Source organism: Aspergillus oryzae, chromosome 5 (assembly GCF_000184455.2).
Source record: "Aspergillus oryzae RIB40 DNA, chromosome 5".
Taxonomy (NCBI): domain Eukaryota; kingdom Fungi; phylum Ascomycota; class Eurotiomycetes; order Eurotiales; family Aspergillaceae; genus Aspergillus; species Aspergillus oryzae.
The window spans coordinates 2,740,870-2,762,706 of NC_036439.1; the positions used below are offsets into that span (position 1 = coordinate 2,740,870).

The following is a 21,837-nucleotide window of genomic DNA, read 5'->3' on the forward strand; positions in this document are numbered from 1 at the left end:
GAGAGGAAGACGAGCAACGGAGGACATCCGGTGAAGTTGGAGATGTATGAGCGCCCGACTTCTGTCAAGAGCTATAGGCAGCTACATGGTCTTTGTGCCAGATTGGGTGGGCTGCCAAGTGCACCATGGAGACACAGTGTATCTGGACACAGCAAGTCATGGTTAATGATTGCAGCTACTCTCAGAATAGGTGATTGTAGGTGAGGGGTATTCAACACAGTAAGCGGATGTACATGGCCGGATCTTGTCGTTTCACAGTGCGACACGATAGAAATACTCCGACTTCTTGATTCCGAAGCTTACTATCAAACTCAACGGAAGGTTTGCCGGCAGAATGAACGCTGGATCCACTCCTCAGCAGGATGTACATCATCTTGCCTGGAATTCTTTTAGTTTTCTAGCTTCTACTTAAGGTCGTGGGTAAAGCAAAATGACCTGCCAGAAACTTCAGGCGTTGGATAGTTGCATGATTCAGTATACAGAAGTGGGTTATTTCCCATGGATAGTATTGGAGCAACAAAAACAAAGCCAGGAAATCTTTCTCCGAATATGTCCAACAACAAGCGTCCCGATACAAAGGTAGGGGTGGTACGACTGGTACTTACATGAGAAGTAGAAAGAAGCACAAGCCTCAGGGGTTACAACGGCATCTATGCTAAATGCCCTTACAAATCTATGCTTGTGGCCAGATACCCTTACTACGCGCTGATTTGTATTCAAGCACAAATTACCAACTCGGGGATTAAATGCTCCTGGCGGTCAGGCTTTCTCTGTTGCATATGTATATTGAAACCTGCAGTGCCGTTGTCCAATGAGGACAGTCGACTGCATGCGGAGAATATCACGCAAACTCCCATTGAAGCAATACAATGATAGAAGCTTAGAGGGGTCTCAGCTGCGGCAACTTGGCAGTACATTCAACCAGTCACTGTTCTGCTGAGGTATATGTTCAGTGGACAGTTGGAATTAGGCTAGCTGTACGGGCTCTGGAGTATGCTCAGCACTCAATATCTTATGATAAAGGGCAGGAGTGCCTCCTGGTGCCTTCAAGGGCGACCGTGTGAATACATATATTCCGAAAATGAGGGACGGCTTCTCTCCTAAGTGACATACCCCGGTGCGCAAATTCTTTCAGTGGCCTAACGACAGTGGACTATCCGAATAAGAATGCGAGCTGGCTGCTTGCTTGCATAGTGCAAGTCTTAGCTTGAGCTATATCAGAATTCAACAGGATATACCGAGCACAGGTACCGACGGAGTTATGTGTAACTCTCTGTATTCCATTCTTACCTATATTTGTACAATGTCAGTGTGTTCGATACCAGGCTATTTACATATCTACATATCTTAACACTGGTAGTTGACCACCGGAGAAGCCGAGACCTTGTGAAGGTGAGAGGATCAAATAATATGCACAATTCCTATGTCATATAGATAGAGAGTAATATATTCCCCATGGTACCTCCTTTGCTAACGGGCAAATATCGAAAGAATTGGCCATATCCGGGGATGATTTCTCAAATGCATTGAATGAGACCAAGAAATATCTGTTTCGTGTAGAGGTCGCACTCGTTTTCTCGCGATTCTGTTTGTTGCACAGAAGCCTACAAATACGATATACCATCGTTAAAATGCTAAACTCAGATGATGAAGCTGACACAAACGCTTCATATCAATGTATATTTCCAAGGCTGGCTACTTGCGGAGCCGCGAGTACAGATGCCGGTTGTGTCGTTCCTGAACAAAGTGAAAGAAGTGCCGTGTTTGAGAGTGAACAGAATACAGCATCTCTCTATCACACCTCACTTGTTGCCTGGTCAATTCTACTTGCGGAATATACAGACTTGAAGAATGTTTGCTTTGGGGTTTTCCCATGCGAGGACAGCGATATCTCCAGTATACAGCAGTGGGAAGCAGTGATAGACTCGCAGTTGCCAATTTCGGACGCGGTAACCCTCAGAAGCACACGACGATGGCTACTCGAGGGTCCCGCCCGCCTTGAGGTATTCAACACTTGTATCGTGTTTAGTCCGAATGATCCGCAGGAAGCCTCCTGCTTCAAGTCACTACGGAGCATTGAAAAGGTGATGCATATCATGGTCTGTCATTACCATAGAAGCTAATAAACTAAGCGTGGTTCAGCTCAGTGACATTGTACTTCTCGTTGAGCCTCTTTCACCTACGCCACAGCTTTCGCTTCGATATGGCTCCTCTGCTCTCAACGATGTTCATGCTCAAAACATTGCTAGTATGCTAAAGCAAATAATACATCATTTGACCAATAGTCCAAGTCGGCCACTCGTCGACTCGTGTCTGTTAAGCAAGCACCACCAGGATCAAATAGCCCGATGGAACAGCGATGCGCCAGCCGTTCCGCTGGAAAGTTGCATTCATACCCTCTTTCGCGTTCAATGCATGTTGCAACCAGACGCGCAGGCAATTTGCGCTTGGGATGGAACTATAACATATCGTGAGCTTGATAGGTTGTCGTCGGCTGTACAAGGGTTATTGCAGCCTTATAACCCTGCACCCAATTCGGTCGTACCGATTCTCTTTAAGAAATCTAAATGGGCCGTCGTTGCCATGCTCGGAGTGCTCAAAGCAGGCGCTGCCTTTTCCATGTTGGATCCATCTTACCCGACTAAACGGCTAGTGGATATATGTCACGATGTCGATGCAAAGGTGCTAGTCTGTTCGGAAGAGCTGTCTATAGACGTTTCAGGAAACATACTTACAATCGGTGATCATAATATTGCAAACGCAAGTTACTCTGCGGTACACCCAGTAAAGACGGCTTCACATGATGCGGCATATGTGGTGTACACATCAGGCTCTACAGGTGCGCCTAAAGGCATTATCATAGAGCATGGCTCATTTTGTACCAACGTCATGGCCAGTAGCCGGGCCCAGAACCTTGATCGATCATCTCGAATCTTGCAGTTTGCTTCATATGCGTTTGATGTCAGCATCCACGAATGCCTGACCCCATTATTGCTAGGGGGGTGTGTTTGTATTCCCTCCGAATCACAACGTGTCAACAGTTTGAAAGAGGCTGTCAGAAGCCTAGGTGTGAACTGGATGGAGCTAACGCCATCGGTGGCTAGACTCTGGCAGCCAGAAGACATTCCAACGGTGAGTACTCTTGTGTTGGGTGGAGAGCCTATGCTACCTAGTGATGTCTCTCAATGGAAGGACAAGGTTCGACTGGTATGCGCGTACGGGCCGGCAGAGTGCACTATCGTGTCAACGGTACAGTCATGCGTTCAGGACTTGGGGAATATTGGTGTTTCGCCTGGTGGCACCTGTTGGATCGCATCACAGGATAACCACCAACGGCTCATGCCAGTTGGTTGTGTTGGAGAGCTAATTATAGGCGGCCCAATTGTAGGACGAGGATACTTGAAACGACCATGTCTGACAAAAAATGCCTTCATCATAAATCCGGAGTGGGCGTCGTTATTCGGACTTGACGAGACCTACCGACTCTACAAAACTGGCGACCTAGTCCAATATAACTACGACGGAACAATTGCGTACATTGGACGAAAGGATACCCAAGTCAAGTTGAATGGACAGAGAGTTGAGCTCGGCGAAGTTGAATATCAAGCACGACAATGCTTCCATGATGCCGTAATTGCTGCTGAAATTGCTGCTCCAGCAGGGCGTAAGCCAACCCTAATCCTCTTTATTGCTCCAAGGCAAGAGTACTCCATTCAAATGGATTGCAAAACGCTGCTATACCCGCCGAGCGCTGTTTTCCTGGGACAGGCTCAAGCAGCAAGGTCTGGCCTACAAAATGTCCTTCCAAGGCATATGATACCCACAGCATACATCGAACTAGTAGCTATGCCTATTTCACGCACAGGGAAGGTCGACCGGAGGGTTCTGCGTGAAGCTATCGAGAATGTCTCGGAGGACGACTTCAGAGCTTACTATCCAACACCACACAATAATATGATTAACTCACCGAATACCCCTGTCCTGGATCAGTTGCGGCACCTCTTTTCCGCGGCACTTGATATTCCAGAAGACAAAATTGGACCCAATGACAGTTTCTTCCAGCTTGGCGGCAACTCAGTCAGTGCTATCAAACTTGTCGGGGATGCCCGAGACCAGGGTTTGAAGATGACAGTAGAAGCGTTGTTCAGACAACAGACTATCTGTAAACTAGAAACATGCACCCATCAGACATCCGGTAGCATTGATACACCCATCTCAGCCTTTTCATTGCTTGATCCATCAAGCAAGGCCACATACATTGCTCAAGCAACTGAGCAATGCTCCGTGTCCCCAGAACAAATTGAGGATATCTACCCGTGTACGCCTTTACAGGAAGCATTAATGGCGTACAGCTCGAAAAGACCGGGAGCATTCCAGGCTACATTTCGCTTTCGCCTTCCGCAGCAACTGGATATACTTCGTCTGAAGGAAGCATGGATAACTGTGATTGCTGCCAACCCAATATTGCGAACTCGCATTGTTCACTCTGAGACTGGGGCTCTTCAGGTAGTATTGCGTCCTGAAGAACCACTACAGTGGGACTTGATATACGACGTAAACGAAATCCCTGGATCGTTCATGTCTTATGGTGCACCGCTTATTAACGTAGCTGTCGTGAGTGACACAGGAGGGAAGCCGGACCGGACATTTTGTCTCATGATGCACCATGCTATATTTGATGGATGGTCGTATGCTCTGATTCTTAGCGCCGTTGAGGGTGCGTATAAGCACATGAATGCCGTTCAACGGCCTTTCACTCCGTTCATCAAACACATAATGAGTTGCAATTACGAATCTGCTAGGGACTTTTGGTGTTCCGAATTTAAAGATACGCAAGCAGTTCCATTCCCTGTTCCACCCTTTACCTCTGGACACATGGTCAATTCCATCACCACAGTGCAACGCCAAATCCACATATCGGAATGGCTAGGTGGCTGTTATACGCCATCAACAATAATTCAGCTTGCCTTTGCCATGCTTATAGCCTGGCGTACTAGTTCCATGGATGTTGTATTCGGTCTAACCGTTACTGGGCGTAATGCTCCAGTACCTGGAGTACATGAAACGACTGGTCCAACTATTGCAACATTTCCTCTGCGTACAATACTTCATGGGAGATTGAATGTCGCGGACTCCCTCGTACTCATGCAAAACCACATAACAAGGCTCATCCCCTTTGAGCAGACAGGGTTACAACGCATAAAGTCACTTAGTTCCGAGACAGCCAGCGCCTGTCAATTCCAAAGTCTCTTGGTTATACAACCTGCCACAAATCGAAAATCACAAAGAATACTCTCCGAATGCCCTTCCAATGAGTACGAGCAAGTTAAGTTCAGCACATGTCCGTTAACTCTAGTGTGTGAACTTGAGGCGGACAAGCTGTCAATAAAGGCCGTGTTTGACAATGCAGTCGTGGTTGCTGATGGTATGCAGAGGATGCTGGATCAATTGGAGTATCTTGTTGACATGATAACCAAATCTCCAACCTCGAAAATCGAGAGCATTATCCCACGTCCCTCTAACATCTATCCTGATGCACTTCGCCAAGGCCAGTCATGGAGTGCATACATCGAGAAGAAAGCTTATGATTATTTCGATGGAGAGGTATCTGTCGTTGTTGACACCATAGTACCGAAAGGAGGCTCCAATCAACATACCGTTATGTTCATTTGCGAAGCTGACCAGAACTGTGAATCGGCCGAACTATCAGATTTATTCACACGGCCTACAGACCAAGTGAGATGGCAGCTTCATCAATTGATCTGTAGCCTACAGGAATCCCTCCCCTGTTCTGTGGTCCCATCACTATGTCTTCCAATCCATTCCATGCCATTAGACGCATTCGGGCAACCAGATAGGTCTCGTTTATGCGAGGAAGCCTCTTCCAAGTCACATTGTTTCTTACGCTCGTTGATGGTCCCTGCCAACAACCAGATCGACTATAACATACTGCCAGGAGAAGCACGACTTCGAACAGCTGTTGCTCATGTCCTTGGTATGGAGCCAAAAAATATAAGTCCCAAAGATGACTTTTTCGCTCTTGGTGGCGATTCAATTTCTGCAATGCAGGTCGTTTCCCTTTGTAGAAAGCACCACCTGTCGTTGACAGCATCAGATATATTCGACGGGAAGAGCATCGAAACCATTGCATCAAGTGTGAAGCCTCTCACCTTATACACACCTCCATCGACTCCTGGAAGTGACCGTAGTTTGGGGGCGCGTTTCCCGCTTCTTTCTTTGAAATCCGATCGTGATATGGAGGTCCTTGAATCCGCAATCATGGCTACATATGACTTTCAAAGCATGGATTCCATTGAAGATGTGTATCCTTGCAGTGAATCACATCAGGGGCTTCTGCAAACGCAAATGCTGCAACCATTCAATTATCAGTCTTATACTATATGGGAGGTCACCACTGGTAGCATGGCCTCTCCTGTATGCCCCATTAAATTGCGCAATGCTTGGTTTAACATTGCGCGTCGTCATCCCGCGTTAAGGACACATCTCATAGAGAGTCCACTGTCTGTCGGCATCCACCAGAAGATCCATATCGTGCATGAAGACTATGTGACAGATATCCCGATCATTTCTTGTGCAGATGAGCAGGTCTTTGCAGAGCTACGGAAGCCCTTCCTCCAAACTAGTACTAAGATATATTATCCGCATGCGTTTACAATTTGCCAAACGATTTCTGGTCGTGTGTTCTGCAAGCTCGAGGGTGGGCAGGCCTTTCTTGATGCCGCTTCTGTCTTGATCATTTTGCATGAGCTATCAGAGGCGTATGATGGACAGCTATCCCCTCTTCCTGGTCCATTATATGGCCCAGCAGTGGCCTGGTTCCAAAGTCTGAGAAATGCCGATGATCGGATGGACTACTGGAGAAGACAATTGGAAGCAACCAGGCCTTGTATTTTTCCAATGCTCAGAGATCAAGACTCACCTACCGAGACCCTCGTCATCACTGAGCATCTCGCCAGTACCGCTACATTGATATCATTCTGCACTCTGCATGGGCTCACTGTGACTAATTTGATGCAAGTCGCGTGGGGTTTAACGTTGCGGTACTATACTGAATCTGATGACGTGTGCTTCGGGGCACTCATGTCAGGAAGAGATTCTCAAATTGTGGATGTCGATAAGATGATAGGACCCTTCTTTAATGTTTTAGTGTGTCAACTCCGCTTTGGAAGGGAGGACTCGCTACTGGCCATATTACGGAGGAATCAAGTAGAAACCGGTAATCGATTGTTGAACCAGCATTGCTCCCTCATTGAGATATTACGATTTTCAAAATACTTCGGCCAGCCATTGTTCAATACTTGCATATCAGTTGAGCAGCCATTGTCCATGGACAGCTGCAATGCGAGTCTCTGCTTTAAGGAGTTGGAAACCCTTGAGCCGACGGAGGTATGTTTCCAACAGTCTCACTGCCTTACCCAGCTGACCGCGCTGAACAGTATGGCCTTATCGCTACCGTTGCGATTGGACCAACGGATGTTCGGTTAGGGCTCACCTACAAATCTGACCTACTAACGGAAGAGCAAGCATTCAAGGTGGCCAACCGGTTTAGGGTGTCTCTCATGGAAATCGTGGGATCTTTGGACAATTGAATAGATCTGTGGCTGGCAAGTCCGGAGACTGTATATTCACCTACAATCTATTTAATATTAATCTATTCAATACAATAATCAAGACTTTTCTTTCTTGGTCTTCCGAACACAATATATTGACTCGCACTAAGTTGAATTCATTTTTTACTCTGTTGACCAAATACAGAAACTAGTAAGACATAGAAAAATCTTCATTGTCTCCATTGCAAAGAATCATCACAATAGTACATACCTAGAGTTCACTTCAGCTGCAACTCACCCCGTTCAACCACAAGCCGCAAAACCTCCTTATTCAAACCCGGCCAATGTCTCCTGCCATAAAGAAACCAATAAACAAAAGCGAACAAAGTTGACGAAGCGAAAATCGGCAACGCATAATTCATGTTCTGGCCCGTCACCGGCCGATAAGAAGGGAACGTCAACCACACAGTGACATACGCCGTGTAAACCAAAGCAAAGATATTAACTGGCAGGCCCCATCTACCCATATTCCAGTTCCCTATTGGCATTGGGTCCTTCCGGAAACGGTTATGCACCATGCAGCTAATGGCGATGAAGTAGGATACGAACAAGCCTATAGATGAGAGAGCTATGAACGCTCCGAAGGCGGCGGTGCTCGCGATGTTGAGGCATGCTAGGACCATGACTATGAATACGGGGAGCCATACTGCCCGGATGGGGACGTTGTGTCTTCGGTCAATCTTTGTTTTGGAAGTTAGTTCGGCTTGTATTTTCGGAGGTTGGAGGGGTAGATGCTGGACGGGATGTACGTACGTATGAGAACCATCTCGGCAGTGCACCATCCCTTGCCCAGGCCCATGTTAACCGCGAGGCGGATGCAATACTGGCTAGTGTTACGGAAAGCCCAAGAACTAAAAGCCCACAGACCATGGCGGTGGCTGCTTGCGTAGATCCCGTGGCATGTTGGCAGATTTCGATGATGGGGAAGCTGGCGTTCAGTGCATCTTCAACTGACCCCATCGTGAACAGCATGCATATAACAATTGCATACGCAAGGACGGCATTCGTGGCGACGGACCAGACCATCGATCGGGGTACTGCCTCTCGCGCGCGACGGACTTCTTCACTCATGTGCACTGCACCGTCGAAGCCTATGATTATCAGTTGGTTTAAGAAAATCAAGCCAGTGTCTAAGATTACTGACCAACGAACCCCCATGTCGGTGTTAAAAGCCCGATATTCCATGAGACGAATGGATTATTCCAGCCGGACTGAGCTTGGGTTGTCAAGAAAACATATTCCGGAGTATGACGCGGAGCTAAAGCAACGAAGAGGGCCAAGAAAATAATGAAGAGGACAACGTGAAGAATCCCAGCCAGAAGCTCAATCCATGGAATCAGCTGGAAGGTATACATATTCATCAGGCCCTCGACAATGAGTATCGCAAAAATGATCAGTGTCAAATGCCATCGTTCCGGTATGTAATCAGTGTAGTTTGTGATCACTAAACCCTGGATTGTAGTCGCCGTAGTATTGGCTACGCCTGCGAGGAGTGAGACCCAGGCGAACCAAGTAACCCAGCCTATATCACATTAATTGTTAGTATGCGGGCTCATTTTAGTCCGTAAGCAATGTGATGAGCTACCCTGCATCCAGGTGATGAACCTCCTTTGATTTGCCGGTGCCAGGTAATGAGTCCAATGATATTGTGCACCGGCAATGGGCTGCATGGAGGCCATCTCAGCTAATGAAGCGCATTGTGCCAGAGCTCCAAAGATGACGATCACTATACCCCAAGCTAGAGCTTCAGGTCCTCCGTTGGTGAGCACTGCGGTTAAATTTCTAGCAACCGCATTAGTGCCGCTTAGCGATGAAAGAAACACGAGTACGTACAAGGCCTGGGTCTCCCAACTGGACATGAATGTCAACGAGAAGAAGAACATTTGCGTGAAATTGAACAGACGCTGGTAATAGTTTGTGTTATCCCATCGTGTTCAATCCATACGATATTGTAAAGCAGCGCACCTTTATTTGAGCCTGACCCGACGTATCGTCATGAGGTTGACGATTAGCATCTGAGGCCGCTGGACTCAGGCACTTGTTTGGAGAGGTCTCGATATCTGTTTCGGCGACCGGTTTCATCTCATGTTGTTCCATATTGGAAGGGTCAACCTCGAGTTGGGTTGGGGCTGGAAGGATATTGACGCGTCGTATATTGCGCCAATGTGGCGTTGAAGGGCGCAAAGAAAGGTCGGAGTTGACGAGATAGAAAAGCTGGCGAGAGTTTATTGAGGGGGAAGAGATAAAACACCATAAGAAAAGGATTAATTAACAGCCGGTTCAAACCCTAACTCCCTGCATGCAGTCGAGCACGCTAATCACTGACATCCTTGCATAGTCTGCCTTGACAACACCTTTAGGAGCTTCCTAGTGTTGCAACCCTACAAGGATATTTTATTAGCCAAGAATCGACCCTGTCAGGACTTCCGCCTCGACCGTTGTGTCAGTTTAGGGGTAGAAAAACAGCTGACATTATGTCACACATCTCACAACATTGGCATCTGCACTGGCGCCCACCTTTTCAAGAGCCTTGTCAAGTGCGATGCCAGCAAATGGTACCGAGGTCCTGCCACCACTTCTCCTCGTCACGCCTGAGGATCATGGGCCGTGGGTGATCATTGTGAGTACTATACTACTGATCGTCGCGGCTTTGACAACTATCGTGACGCTTGTCTCGCGGGTGCGAATTCTTCGCTCACTGACTTGGAGTGACACCTTTCTCATTGCGGCAACGGTAGGTATACCATCTATGTGCTCAAGTGGGATATTGACCACGCTTTGCCAGCTCCTTTTCGTTTCTCAAACCGCCTGTGTGAATCTTGCCAGTTCGAGCGGTATCGGCAAGCACAGAGATACCTTGAGTGATGTTGCGTTTCAGTCTTATGACAAAGTCAGTTCGTGATCTGTTTGCAGGCGATGATTGAGATACTGACCATCTGTAGTTTCTCTACGCAAGCCATATCCTCTCGGTTCTCGTGTTGGCGTGCTCCAAAGTCGCTATTGCACTCCTCTTGATTTCCATAAAGCCGTTCAATACAGTCCTACTCGCGTGTAAAATGCTTCTAGGGCTGATCGGAGCTTGGACCATCACCTTTACCATCGCTCTAGCCATCCAATATGCACGGTCCCCATGGTGGAGCCTCAGCTCAAGCAGATACATGGACCAGGAGGCACTTTACACTGGTCTGGCTGTGACTCATATACTCCTCGACATAGGTCTCGTCGTATTACCTATGATCCTGATGTGGAAGGTCCAGATGTCGCAATGGAAGTGCTTCCAAATCTGCGCTCTTTTTGGACTACGTTTCCTGTTGGTTACTCTTGCTTCCTTTCCGGATGCTGATTGTGCCGAACTAATTCCCAGATCGAGATTAGTGTTCCTGTCCTTACTATACTGTACATCGTCTCGCTCCGCCCCGTCTTCCACTCGGTCCCCCTGGACGAACCGTGGTATATTCTCATGCCGACACTATGGTTCCAATTGCTACAAAGTGCATCTATTATCTGCACATGTATCCCGAGCCTCAAGCGAGCTTTCGCTGAGCTACAAACGGGGATGATGGCTGGCATTGTTTCGGAGTTTTTCGAACTTTCGGTTTCTGGGGCACAGGGCACGACGGATGGTTCTACATCAATTTCAGGAAAGCAGAGCGCCAACGCGACCGGGCACTCCGGATTTCACTCGGCCGGTGACAGGAAGTGGCACTTGAAAGGGCTACGGTTCAGTAACCATGGAAGGGTAATAGAACCGAGTGAGAGCATGCGAAATCTCAGGGAAGGTGCCATAGTACGGAGCATCTAGTGTGAGGATCATTGTGAGGGGGGTGAGTGTAGTAGACCTTCTTCTACCTCACGGGGTACACCGGCCAAGCATGAGGATGGCTTGTCGGGTGAACAATTCACTCGGTGGACGTTTAAATAAGGTCTGGTCTTATTCTTATGCTATCGTATATATACTCAGTATCTAATCTAGAATACAAAGAGTCAACAGCGGAGATTGACCTAGTGTCAAGATGGTTTGGGCATCAAGGAAATTAACTCCCAACATAACTACTCCAAGCAATGCATATCGGAAATAAGCGCTATGGATGGACGGCATCGTGAGGGGACACAAGACACGCTAGTTATAACGCCGTATTGGCCAATGACAGGCGACGCTTGCTATATCCCGCAATACTGAGGAAATCATGGCTGATATATCACACCTTCACCTCCTCCCAAAGCTTACGTTCGATGTTAAAGAACTTTCCACCCGCTGTAATAGTCATCCACTACCTACGTCCTTGCATCATGACGAATAATGCATCATCTTCAGAAAAGCATCCAGAAACTGCTGGACCGGGGAATATCGTCCCTTTGATCCCTCCCACCGATCCGAATCTAGTGACATTGGACGGACCAGATAACCCACACAACCCTAAAAACTGGTCCGCGAGAAAGAAATGGCTGGCCTTTGTGCCAATGTCAATGTTTAATCTGCTGAGCTCCATGTCCTCAGCTACAGTTGCTCCAGGCCTAAGTGCCATTGGCGAAGATCTCGGCTTTCCTTCTAACACGCTGCTTATCCTAAGTTTATCGGTCTTCTTCCTCGGTACTGCGATCGTGCCACTATTCACGGCACCAGTCTCAGAGATGATAGGAAGGGTACCGGTTCCACTCACGATGAACGTAGTTTATATCGTGTTCAATACAGCATGCGGCGCTGCCAAATCGCCAACGCAGTTAATTATCTTTCGCTTTCTCGCTGGTTTAGGCGCTGCAGGTCCATATTGGCGTCAGTATCCCCACACTGCCTCCTAAATATCTCCATTACTTAACACCAGAAATATAGATCGGAAGCGGAATGAACAGCGACCTCTTCGAAGCCATAGCAGTATTCACACTAGCACCTCTAATCGGAACAGCCATCGGCCGCATCACAGGCGGCTTCGTCGTCCAATACGTCTCCTGGCGATGGTGCTTCTACGTAATCTCGATCGCTATCTTCACCATCCAAATAATCGGACTCATCCTCCTCCGCGAGACCTACGGTCCTGTTCTCCTCAAACGCAAAGCCGCCCGGTTGCGCAAGTCTACCCAAAACCCCGATCTTCACACCGAGCAGGATCGCACCTCCACACACCTCAATACCAACCTCATTCGTCCGTTCTGTCTACTCACTACCCAGCCTATCATTCAAGCCCTCAGTCTCTACCTCGCTTATCTAAACGGGACCCTCTATCTCATGGTCGCTACATTTCACGACGTGTAGACGGGTATCTATCAAGTATCTGTATCTATAGGTTCCCTATATTACCTCTCGATGACAGTAGGGCTAGCCATCGCAGCGCAATTCGGCGTCCGCTTCGCAGACAAAATCTATCAACGCCTCCGAGCAAAGAATAACGGCCAGGGGAAAGCAGAACTCCGTCTCCCAATCCTATGCGCGATTGCAGTCGTCGTCCCAATCGGCCTATTCTGGTACGGGTGGAGTGCAAGAACAAGTATCCACTGGATCATGCCGTATGTATCTCAAGCCCCAACGTTATCCAAAACCTCGAATAAAATAAACTCAATTAAAATGATTACACAGAGATATCGGCGCAGCAATCTACTCCGGCGCTACCGTTTTACAACTCGTCTGCGTCCAGGGCTGCCTGATCGATACGTATCAGGTATACGCGGCGAGCGCAATGGCGAGCGTTATGGCTTTGAGGAATTTACTGGGGTTTGGGTTGCCGCTTCTTGCGCCTAGCTTGTATGTCTCCATCTTTTTCTCTTTCTGCCTCCATCTTTCCTTGTGAATGCTCCCCTAATATTACCGTTACCCTGGTCTTTGGTCCTGCTGTGTGGATTCTCTAGCATGGGTTAACTAATGATATCTTACAGATATGGTAATCTTGGTTTTGCATGGGGGAATACGCTCCTTGCGTGCGTTGCTGTCGTTATTGGCATTCCGGCGCCGTTGTTACTGTGGTATTATGGGGAAGACCTAAGGGGGTCGGGTAATTATGCACAGAGTTAGAGCCTTCTGAGCCGGGGTTATGAAGGATATGGAAGTTGCTTGGTATAAACGGCTATTGTAACCGTTTAAGAGATGACTGGCTTAGTTCGTGGGCTCGGGTACTCGTCTAGTTCATCTAGGGTTATCCTCGAGAGAAGGAACAGTTGGAAATATCAAATAGTTGCAAAACGTCAGCTAAGTACTATAATACGGAGTCATAGACTAACGATAGCTAAACAGCAACATCAAGGACAACTCCAAGCAGTCCAAAACACAGCTACTCAACCACTACGTATCACACTCACTTCAAGCCGGCTCGACCAATAACACACCAAACCCCCATATTTCAACGAATCCACTCCTCAATAAACAGTGATAGCAGAAGACCCACTACTCTGATACCCCTCCGTAGCCACAATCTGATAATTATGCGTCCCCAAGGTCAACCCATACTTAGCCCACGCATTGAAATGATTCCCCGTAGTGACCGTGCCACCCACACGCTTCGAAGTCCTCACAGACCAAAACTGCGTAAAGGTCGCCGTCCCGATGATAGATGGTGCATTGGTTCGAACAGAGGTATAGATATTATATGTGCCTCCGTCGGAGGTAACCTGGCCCTTGTAGGTGCCGCCGCTGCCGGGGTTGTATGTGCCGTACGACTCGACGATGTAGTATTCAATCAGGGGGTCAGTGGTCCAGCCGTACACAGCTAGGTAGCCGTTTCCGCTGGGGTTGAAGCTTCCGGAGTAGGTGATTGCTCTGGGTGGGTAGTTAGCTTGGGTTCCTGTGTGTATGGGTATGTGTTGGGGGGTGGGTTGGATTCTGTATACCTAGAGCTTCCGGGGTTCCATCCTTTCCCGCCGACGAAGTTGCCGACGTTGGACCATTGCACGCTGTATGAACCGCCGTTGCCGTTTGTGTAAGTCACATCACCGCCGCCGTCGGTCCAGAAGGAATAGTAGTAGCCATTGTTATAGCCCGTGCTACTGGGTGTGGAGCGGCCCACGAGGTCATTGAATGCTGTTTCGTTGAAGGCCTCGTTGGGATGGTCTGCGAGTGGCTCAATTGGAGTTGCTAGCGCCCCAATTGCGGCGGAGCAGGCCAGAAGGATGGAGGAGAAGGACACCATGTTATGTGACTGTGCTAGAGTTCGTTGGTTGTGTGTGACTGCGATGAGATACAATGTTGGCTTGTTGTGGAATTGACTGGCATTTATACATGTTTCCCCCCAGTCCGGCACATACCCTCTGCTACCTGTATTAACAACAGGTGCCAAGTGTGGGGAGTCATCGGAAGGATGATTTCAGTTTAGGCATGTCGGTGATCATTTCCGTTGCCAGAATGATGAACATCCGGCGAGTATGCCGGAATTTCTCTAGATTGACGGCACTTGCTGGGGATAGTCCGGCTGAATTATGGCATATGTAACGCAGTATAGACAGGCAATTGTCAGCCAAGGTGTCTCGCCTAGTTGAGAATCTTGGTCTCGTATCTTCGCCAAGAGTGCTCCTCCGCACTAAAAGCCTGCCTACTTGCCAATGACCGCCCAATGTAGCGCTTCACAGCTCAGACATAGGCTAAATGGGATCACCACAGCCATGAATAAGCTTCTTCAACCGGGTAATTCCCATGGTCTGAAGAAACCACACTCGGCTGCAACCTTATTTCAGTCCGCTCATCCATTGATGCGGGGAAATATGGATCCTCGTCAGGCACCTCGGCTGTTATCCGGCAAATGCAAATCTTGGCAGTGGCTTTAGTTAATTGTTGTTTAGCCTAAGCACAGTTTTATTCCTCGGTCGAGTGGGCCAGAACATGGAGCTTTACCATGTACTGTCAGAGGTGATGGCAACTGCTAGTCTGCCGTGTAAGATGGATAAGTGTAGTAACGGACGTTGTTGCTTGCTGTATTATCGTGCTATGTAGTGTAAAGATGCAACAAATCTAACAAGTATCCCAGGACTTAAAGTTACTTCAACAGAACCACCGAATCGATAACTATCACCCAAACACCACGTCCAATACTGTACCGAAACAAGTATAAATCGTCTACTAGTTCTTGGGCGGTTTCTCGGAAGTGGAAGCCGTCATCGAGTACGAGGGAGGAGATTCATCATACTCATCCGATGATGAACGCCGCGAGGTGGTATCCGCAAGCTCGAAAACCCCGGTAATAGCAGTGCCTTGCTCCATAGGAGTCATTTGCACCGTGGGACTGACGACATCTGAGACAATGAAGAACTCGAGGTCATTCGCATTGAATTCAAAAGTCTTTCCCACGCATTCAAAGGTAAATGACGCGCATAGCCGGTAAGACCTGGAGATGGTGAATGTGCTGAAGGAAACCTCTGAATGTCTGAATATGAGCGGTCCGAATGTCTCGTTTAAATCGAGCTGGCCCAATACGGGCATGCCAAGTGACGTCTTCGATAATATTTCCAAACGATCATCCACGTCACCAGCTATTGAGCCCCTCAGCGACTGAGAAGCACGTGCGGAGGTTCGACTCATTACTGCAATCGACACAGATTGCAGTGTGATGCCTGGAAAGGGCATGGACGAACCGTCCGTACACGGGATAACATCCAACACACATGCAACTGGTGTACCCTGTAGTACCCGTGTGGAATATAGGAAAGACGCCTTGAAGTCAAACTGTGGGAGTTGCTTCTTTGACAGCCAAGACTGGAACTTCTCTCCAACTTTGAGACTTCGTCCCCGATTTTCCGGCAGCAGGAGGAGGCTGCGCACGGTGAACACCTCATCTTTGTGCTTTCGACTTAATTTATCGGCATGATCAGTCGGTTCCCACTGTGCTGCCAATGGCAAGAAGTTGACTCGGATCGCCTCAGTATATACCGGCGCTTTTTTTGACAGAAAGTTCTTTTGCGGTTTGAACATTTGAACCTCAATGCGATATTCGATAACACAGTGGAGCTTCCGCTGCGAATCCCCCACATCCACCGCAAAAGACGGAGGCAGCGGGTGGTGTTCATCGCTACGAAAGGGGGCCTTTTCGGGCCATTTTGCGGGTGATTCCACCTGCGACGGGAATGTAAACTCGAATGGCCATTCGTACGTATTCCGAGTCAGTTGACCGCCATTAGGGGTGACTAGAATCTTTTCCTCCTGGAAGAGAATACATTTGCTTCGGTAGGTGGCAGCGGGTGCCGCCGCGCCCTTGACTTTCTGGACTTTTGCCTTGGCGCGGCCATAAAAGCTCACCCGAACTTCTTGGATGTCGATCGGGTTGGGGCAATGATAGACGACGCAGCCGCGAAGATGTTCATGTCCTGAATAGCAGGCCAATTGGTTTTCCAGTTGAATCGTGAGCATGATGGCCACTCGTGAAACGGACTACAGGCTTGTGTGATGTAGACAATCTCACGAAAACAAAGAATGTTGGAGAGATCAAAAGGAGTGGGATGATCACGAGGTGCTCTATACCCTATAAAGACTAGGGCTTACGAGGTATATTCCAACTCAGCCTTACTCTTGACTCTCGTCGATCCCTGCTTTTTAATCTCTTACCAGATGAACTAATGACCCTTGCGATAATTTCCCCCGCTCGCACCGTTCGTAAGATTATCGAATGCATCCAATTGCGCCAGGCTCGCTGTCTGAGCGTCCCGGTGGGGCCCCTACCAAGATTCTTATCATCTCATTAAGCATTGATAGTTTACGGGTCTACAGTATTGCTCCACGAAGATCCTCCAGTTCCCCCTCCACTGGCCTGATTCCAGCTTGTAATAATACGTTACTTGACATCTCTCGATCAAAACCGTCGAGAACCAGCTAGTATCCCGACAAATGCTTTGGAAATGGGCGGGAGACGTCAATGCTCCTGGTGCCCCGTTAGTGGCATCTTAGGCTCCGTTCCTACGGTGGATCCTACGGCACGATATCCACTCTGATTTCGGACAAATCCACTGGCCGCATTGCGTATAATAGTTGGCAGTTTCAGGTCCCGATCGGCAAGGCTGAGCTGCTTCGCCTCGAAAAAGACGCAACTCGTACGATCACATTTGATTTCTCCGCATGGAACAATAAATTCTATACCTGTGGCTATATCACTGCTCAATAGCATGGAGATACGTCGCAACCTCCTGGTTAAATATCTCATCCCGGACGAGTTGATCGGCAGACTCCACAATCCATGTCTGACAGTTGCTTTGATTCACCTTTTGGCCTTTTTGGCCTTCGGCAATAGTCTAGATAAAGCATCTTAGTAGAGTACTCCACCGAATATATCAGATAGAGATCTTATAATTACTCACAGTTCCAGTAACAGTATTCAAAGACTTCTCGGGAGCCTTGACCTTGTACACACTCGCCTCAAAGCCACAGACAGGCACATCGTCAAGCGTGAACACTCCATTATTCATCATCGCCCGTTCATCGAAGAATTTCCCGTCGATCCATTGTAAGGGGATTCTTGTAGAGGGACGTTCGCTGTTGTCGTCATGGAAGTCATAGTTGCGTTTGATCTGGAACACGAAGCCGTTCCTTACATCCCCAGTTGCATGGAGCTGTACACCAATATCAGGGTCGGAATGTGACCGAACCCAGTACGCCCAGTGGTCTTTGAAGGGCCAGCCGTTGAAAATTAGTAACTCGACCAGGTAAGCACCGGCGGGTCCCTCGGATACTACACTTGGGGGGTTGGGGGCGGTTTTGCCGATCGATGGGGGCGGTGGCGGTGGGGGAGGTAAATTCTGGGAATCAGAGGAAGTCATATCGATGTGTAGCTTTTTCTCAGTTCAAGGATATTTTTGTTGACGGTGGTCAGGAATTCTCATGAGACGCAAATGAGAGATGATCAACATTATAGCCTGTTTGGCGCTACGCACGGATTCTATACAGGTTGACCAATCACCGATTGTTAAGAGCACAACAGCTTCTATAATTAGTATAGTAGTTCATTATTTACAAATTTAGGACTGAAATTGAAATTGAAGCAAACGGGTATCGCTAAGACTATGTTATTTTATCGGAATAAAAAGGGGTGCCTGAGTAATTCAGCTGTCGACATTCGCTTTTGAGCCTTTTCCTGTAACATCCCCGAAAGAAACGATGCAAGTCGCTCAAGGTTTTCAGCGCCAAAGTCAGCCGGCAACCTGTCCGTTAAGTACTGCGTGAACGTATCACCCGTCTGGTTGTTCTTATCAAGTACTTGTCCAATAAGATAGAGGTGTTCCTCATCGATCTGTTCCGCTGTGAGACCAAATGTTCCTAAAGGGAACAGTGGCTCGTTCGTGGCCAGTTCAAAGATCTTTTCACAATAGCATTGGATAAGACGACTTAATTTAGAAGATAGGAGCTTCACATACCAAACGACCTAAGGTCCAAATATCAATGCCAACATCCCACTCAATCCGATGAATTAGCTCGGGTGCACGCAGAGCTGTGGGAGTAACCGGCCGCTGTTCGCGTTGTCGGATGAAGGCAGCTGCAGAATGTGAGTTTTCGAATACCTGGTTCGACAGAATGAGATACAAATCATACCTCCACCTAAGTCACCAATTTTAACCATGAGATTAGACGGCTCTACGCCGTCTAACAGCCCTCGACGTCTTTGTGAACCCAATAAATATTACGGTGCACTGTTATCGGCCTTCATGCCTTCTAGCCAGGCGGCTCTAAAAGTGTCTCAAGATCCACATCCTCGTCCGGTGAAAAGGTAATGTTTGCAGGTTGTAGGTCTTAAAAGAATTTAGTAGGGGTGTCGAATAATCCACATGAAAGTGACATACCGCAATGAATGATATCTGATGTATGAAGAAAGTCAAGACCCAGCAAGATCTGCCTAGAGACCTCTTGGATGTCGGCTGCATAGTGTGGTCTTCCAGTGATAGTCACCGCTTCGCCGTCAGATATCATCACTAGGAGTACTAGGCACAGGTGTGTTCCATTTGGACTGTGATGCTCAAAGTGGTCCAGTAAATTCATGAGGTGATTCTTTCCTGGATGTTCCAGAGCTGAACCTGACAGCTGAAGAAGTATGCTTAGCTCTTTGTTGTCCTTGGAAGCATCTGCTTTGAGAATCTTCAACACGACTTGCTGTTGACGTCTTGGATTTTGTAGTTAGTGGTCTCTGAAGAAAGTTGCTGTAGGTGGGGACACTCACAATTGATCATATGCAAGCCATACTGTCGAAAATTGGCCAAATGCCAGCTTCGCTCTAACCTTGTACCGATCGTTGAATACATCGTAGAGGTGTGCTGGGTGATAGCATCCATGGCGGTACTCCTCCACCGGCTCGACAACGTCATATATTCTCTCAAATCGCCGCATTGAGAGCTCCAGGATGATCTTTCTAAAAAGTAAAGGAAACTATGTTAACTGTTGCATCTATGGTCATGTAAGAAACCGTGGTAGAATAAGATCTTTAAGTGGAGGACGGCAGGCAAAAGTGGAAACCCGACTCAATTCATAGGTCATGTGATTCGATAGGACCGATGACTTGGGCTATGTAAAAGTCGAAACTCATGAAATATCTAGGGTCCAGGAGAGGCTTTTTCTTTATTCTCTAGTAGACTAATGTCTTACATTTTAACTTCAACTTTTTGACGTACTCTATTGCTGCTTGCCTTCAGTTTCTGCTCCCCAGCTATGAAGACCCATTATACATATTCGTCACGATCGAATGCGACTCGAAACAACTAGATCCCTGCACTCTACAGCCACACTTTGCGCTTTATCCTTCTGACGCATGAAACATCCATCACGCCTAGTCTAAGTTAATAATGTGGTTGCCCCGTCTTGCAATATCGTTGACTCGTTTGTGCTTGTTCCTCTGGGTCTCCGGTTGTGGGAGAATATCTGCTGTTTTGCCATGAATAGTTTCATTACTTTTAAGAAAGTACTCATGTCCATCTAGACACTGTACTTTTCCATTGTTAGGCTTGTTCTTCAGATTGTCCTTATGCTTCGGTATTGACTGTATATCAATTTGGACAGACTATCAGTTCATGGACCACAGTGGTATTAAAAGGCATCTTGAATGGCTTTAATATTGCTGCTGTCATCAACACTAGAAGACACATATTTCCACCAAGCTGCATCACAAAATATGGAACAAAGCAGCCTGTGCAAGTCACATATGAAGCACGGAAATCCCAACGTTAATCCTCCTCATGCATATCCACATCTACATCTGATACATCATCCTCTCCTCCTTCAATCATATCAACATCCTCAGCAACAACATCATCGTCATCATCATCATCATCATCATCACTATCATAGTACTCCTCAAGTTCATCGCTATCCCCTGTGGTTTGGTGTAGAATAGACAACGATCGGCATCTTCTATCTCCTCTACCGCTTTTCTGGCCAAGAAGAACGAATGATCACGGCGGAGTCTGGAGCCCTGGCAAACATATCCCATCGGGGTGTGCGATATGTCTTGTCCCTGCCGACGGAGAGTCAACCAGTCCTGCAGGAAATTGAGCTGGCTTCTAACAAAGGAATTATCACACGCCACAGCAGTACTAGCTCCAGCCGGATTAACGTTTGTTATGGGCTTCTCCGAGTCTAGTCGCAGCTGCTCCAACAGAAACTCGTAGTCTGAGAAGTTAAAATACAATCGTACTGCCAGAATTCCCAACTCGAACGGAAGCCATGGTGGTGGAGACCACCCTTTAGGAAGGCTCGGAAGTGCGCAGTAATCGAGACGGTCAAACTGGAGCATTCGCTTCGTGAACGGTGCTGCATACATAATCAAATGCATGGACGAGCTTTGCACGGTACGTATAATAGGGATAACCTCCTCAGCTTCTTATAGAATGATAACTAGCCCGACGTTTGTCTGCGAATTCCAAAGCAGCCAATCCACGGGACGCTACCCAAAGCATAGTATATTAGTCAAACTCAACGGCTCATGAAATGAGAGAATAGGAAGATATTACCAGAAAGTTATCGATACTCTTGGTCCGTTTCTTTGTGACTACCGTCCTCGTAAACTCAGTCGAAACATACAAGGAACATAGTAATGTTGAAGCGTCAATGCCGTGCTTGCGCCCCAGGTCTGTTGACTTTATGACAGCGGCCGCCTTCACGTAAACCTTCGTTCCCCTTCAGGTGGCCGGTTATAGCAAAGTTCCTAACGGAGCTATGCAGTCCAGGGTACCGGTGGGCTTTCATACTCAAAGGCCGCTGTATCTCCCTTTCCTGTTCGATCTCAAAGACGACCTCGCGCTCCTGCTCAACCTCCTCCAA

General features: G+C 47.7%; 7 protein-coding genes across 7 annotated transcripts; 2 read left to right on the forward strand and 5 right to left on the reverse strand.

Moving 5' to 3' along the window:
* Positions 1-2,250: 2,250 nt before the first annotated feature.
* Positions 2,251-7,506, forward strand: AO090120000024 (uncharacterized protein; the record flags this gene model as incomplete). The annotated part of the gene is made up of 1 exon (XM_023237576.1): positions 2,251-7,506. One exon carries the CDS (start codon positions 2,251-2,253, stop codon positions 7,504-7,506), a length of 5,256 nt encoding a protein of 1,751 aa, XP_023092395.1.
* Positions 7,507-11,921: 4,415 nt separating this feature from the next.
* On the forward strand, positions 11,922-13,635 carry AO090120000025 (putative MFS transporter; the record flags this gene model as incomplete). Its single annotated transcript, XM_023237577.1, is given in 5 exon segments — positions 11,922-12,409; positions 12,471-12,876; positions 12,883-13,133; positions 13,204-13,368; positions 13,500-13,635. Coding segments are annotated over 5 exon segments (1,446 nt in total).
* Positions 13,636-13,976: 341 nt separating this feature from the next.
* Positions 13,977-14,746, reverse strand: AO090120000026 (glycoside hydrolase family 11 protein; the record flags this gene model as incomplete). Its single annotated transcript, XM_001823746.3, has 2 exons — positions 13,977-14,376; positions 14,448-14,746. The coding sequence occupies 2 exons, from the start codon at positions 14,744-14,746 to the stop codon at positions 13,977-13,979; spliced, it is 699 nt and encodes a 232-aa protein (XP_001823798.1).
* A 923-nt stretch (positions 14,747-15,669) lies between these two features.
* On the reverse strand, positions 15,670-16,953 carry AO090120000027 (uncharacterized protein; the record flags this gene model as incomplete). Its single annotated transcript, XM_001823747.3, has 1 exon — positions 15,670-16,953. One exon carries the CDS (start codon positions 16,951-16,953, stop codon positions 15,670-15,672), a length of 1,284 nt encoding a protein of 427 aa, XP_001823799.1.
* Positions 16,954-17,687: 734 nt separating this feature from the next.
* AO090120000028 (uncharacterized protein) lies at positions 17,688-18,353 on the reverse strand (the record flags this gene model as incomplete). Its single annotated transcript, XM_001823748.1, has 2 exons — positions 17,688-17,828; positions 17,895-18,353. The coding sequence occupies 2 exons, from the start codon at positions 18,351-18,353 to the stop codon at positions 17,688-17,690; spliced, it is 600 nt and encodes a 199-aa protein (XP_001823800.1).
* Positions 18,354-18,604: 251 nt separating this feature from the next.
* On the reverse strand, positions 18,605-19,150 carry AO090120000029 (uncharacterized protein; the record flags this gene model as incomplete). The annotated part of the gene is made up of 3 exons (XM_001823749.1): positions 18,605-18,889; positions 18,948-19,066; positions 19,123-19,150. 3 exons carry the CDS (start codon positions 19,148-19,150, stop codon positions 18,605-18,607), a joined length of 432 nt encoding a protein of 143 aa, XP_001823801.1.
* A 92-nt stretch (positions 19,151-19,242) lies between these two features.
* AO090120000030 (uncharacterized protein) lies at positions 19,243-19,911 on the reverse strand (the record flags this gene model as incomplete). Its single annotated transcript, XM_023237578.1, has 3 exons — positions 19,243-19,256; positions 19,371-19,687; positions 19,745-19,911. The coding sequence occupies 3 exons, from the start codon at positions 19,909-19,911 to the stop codon at positions 19,243-19,245; spliced, it is 498 nt and encodes a 165-aa protein (XP_023092397.1).
* Between the last annotated feature and the right edge of the window lie 1,926 nt (positions 19,912-21,837).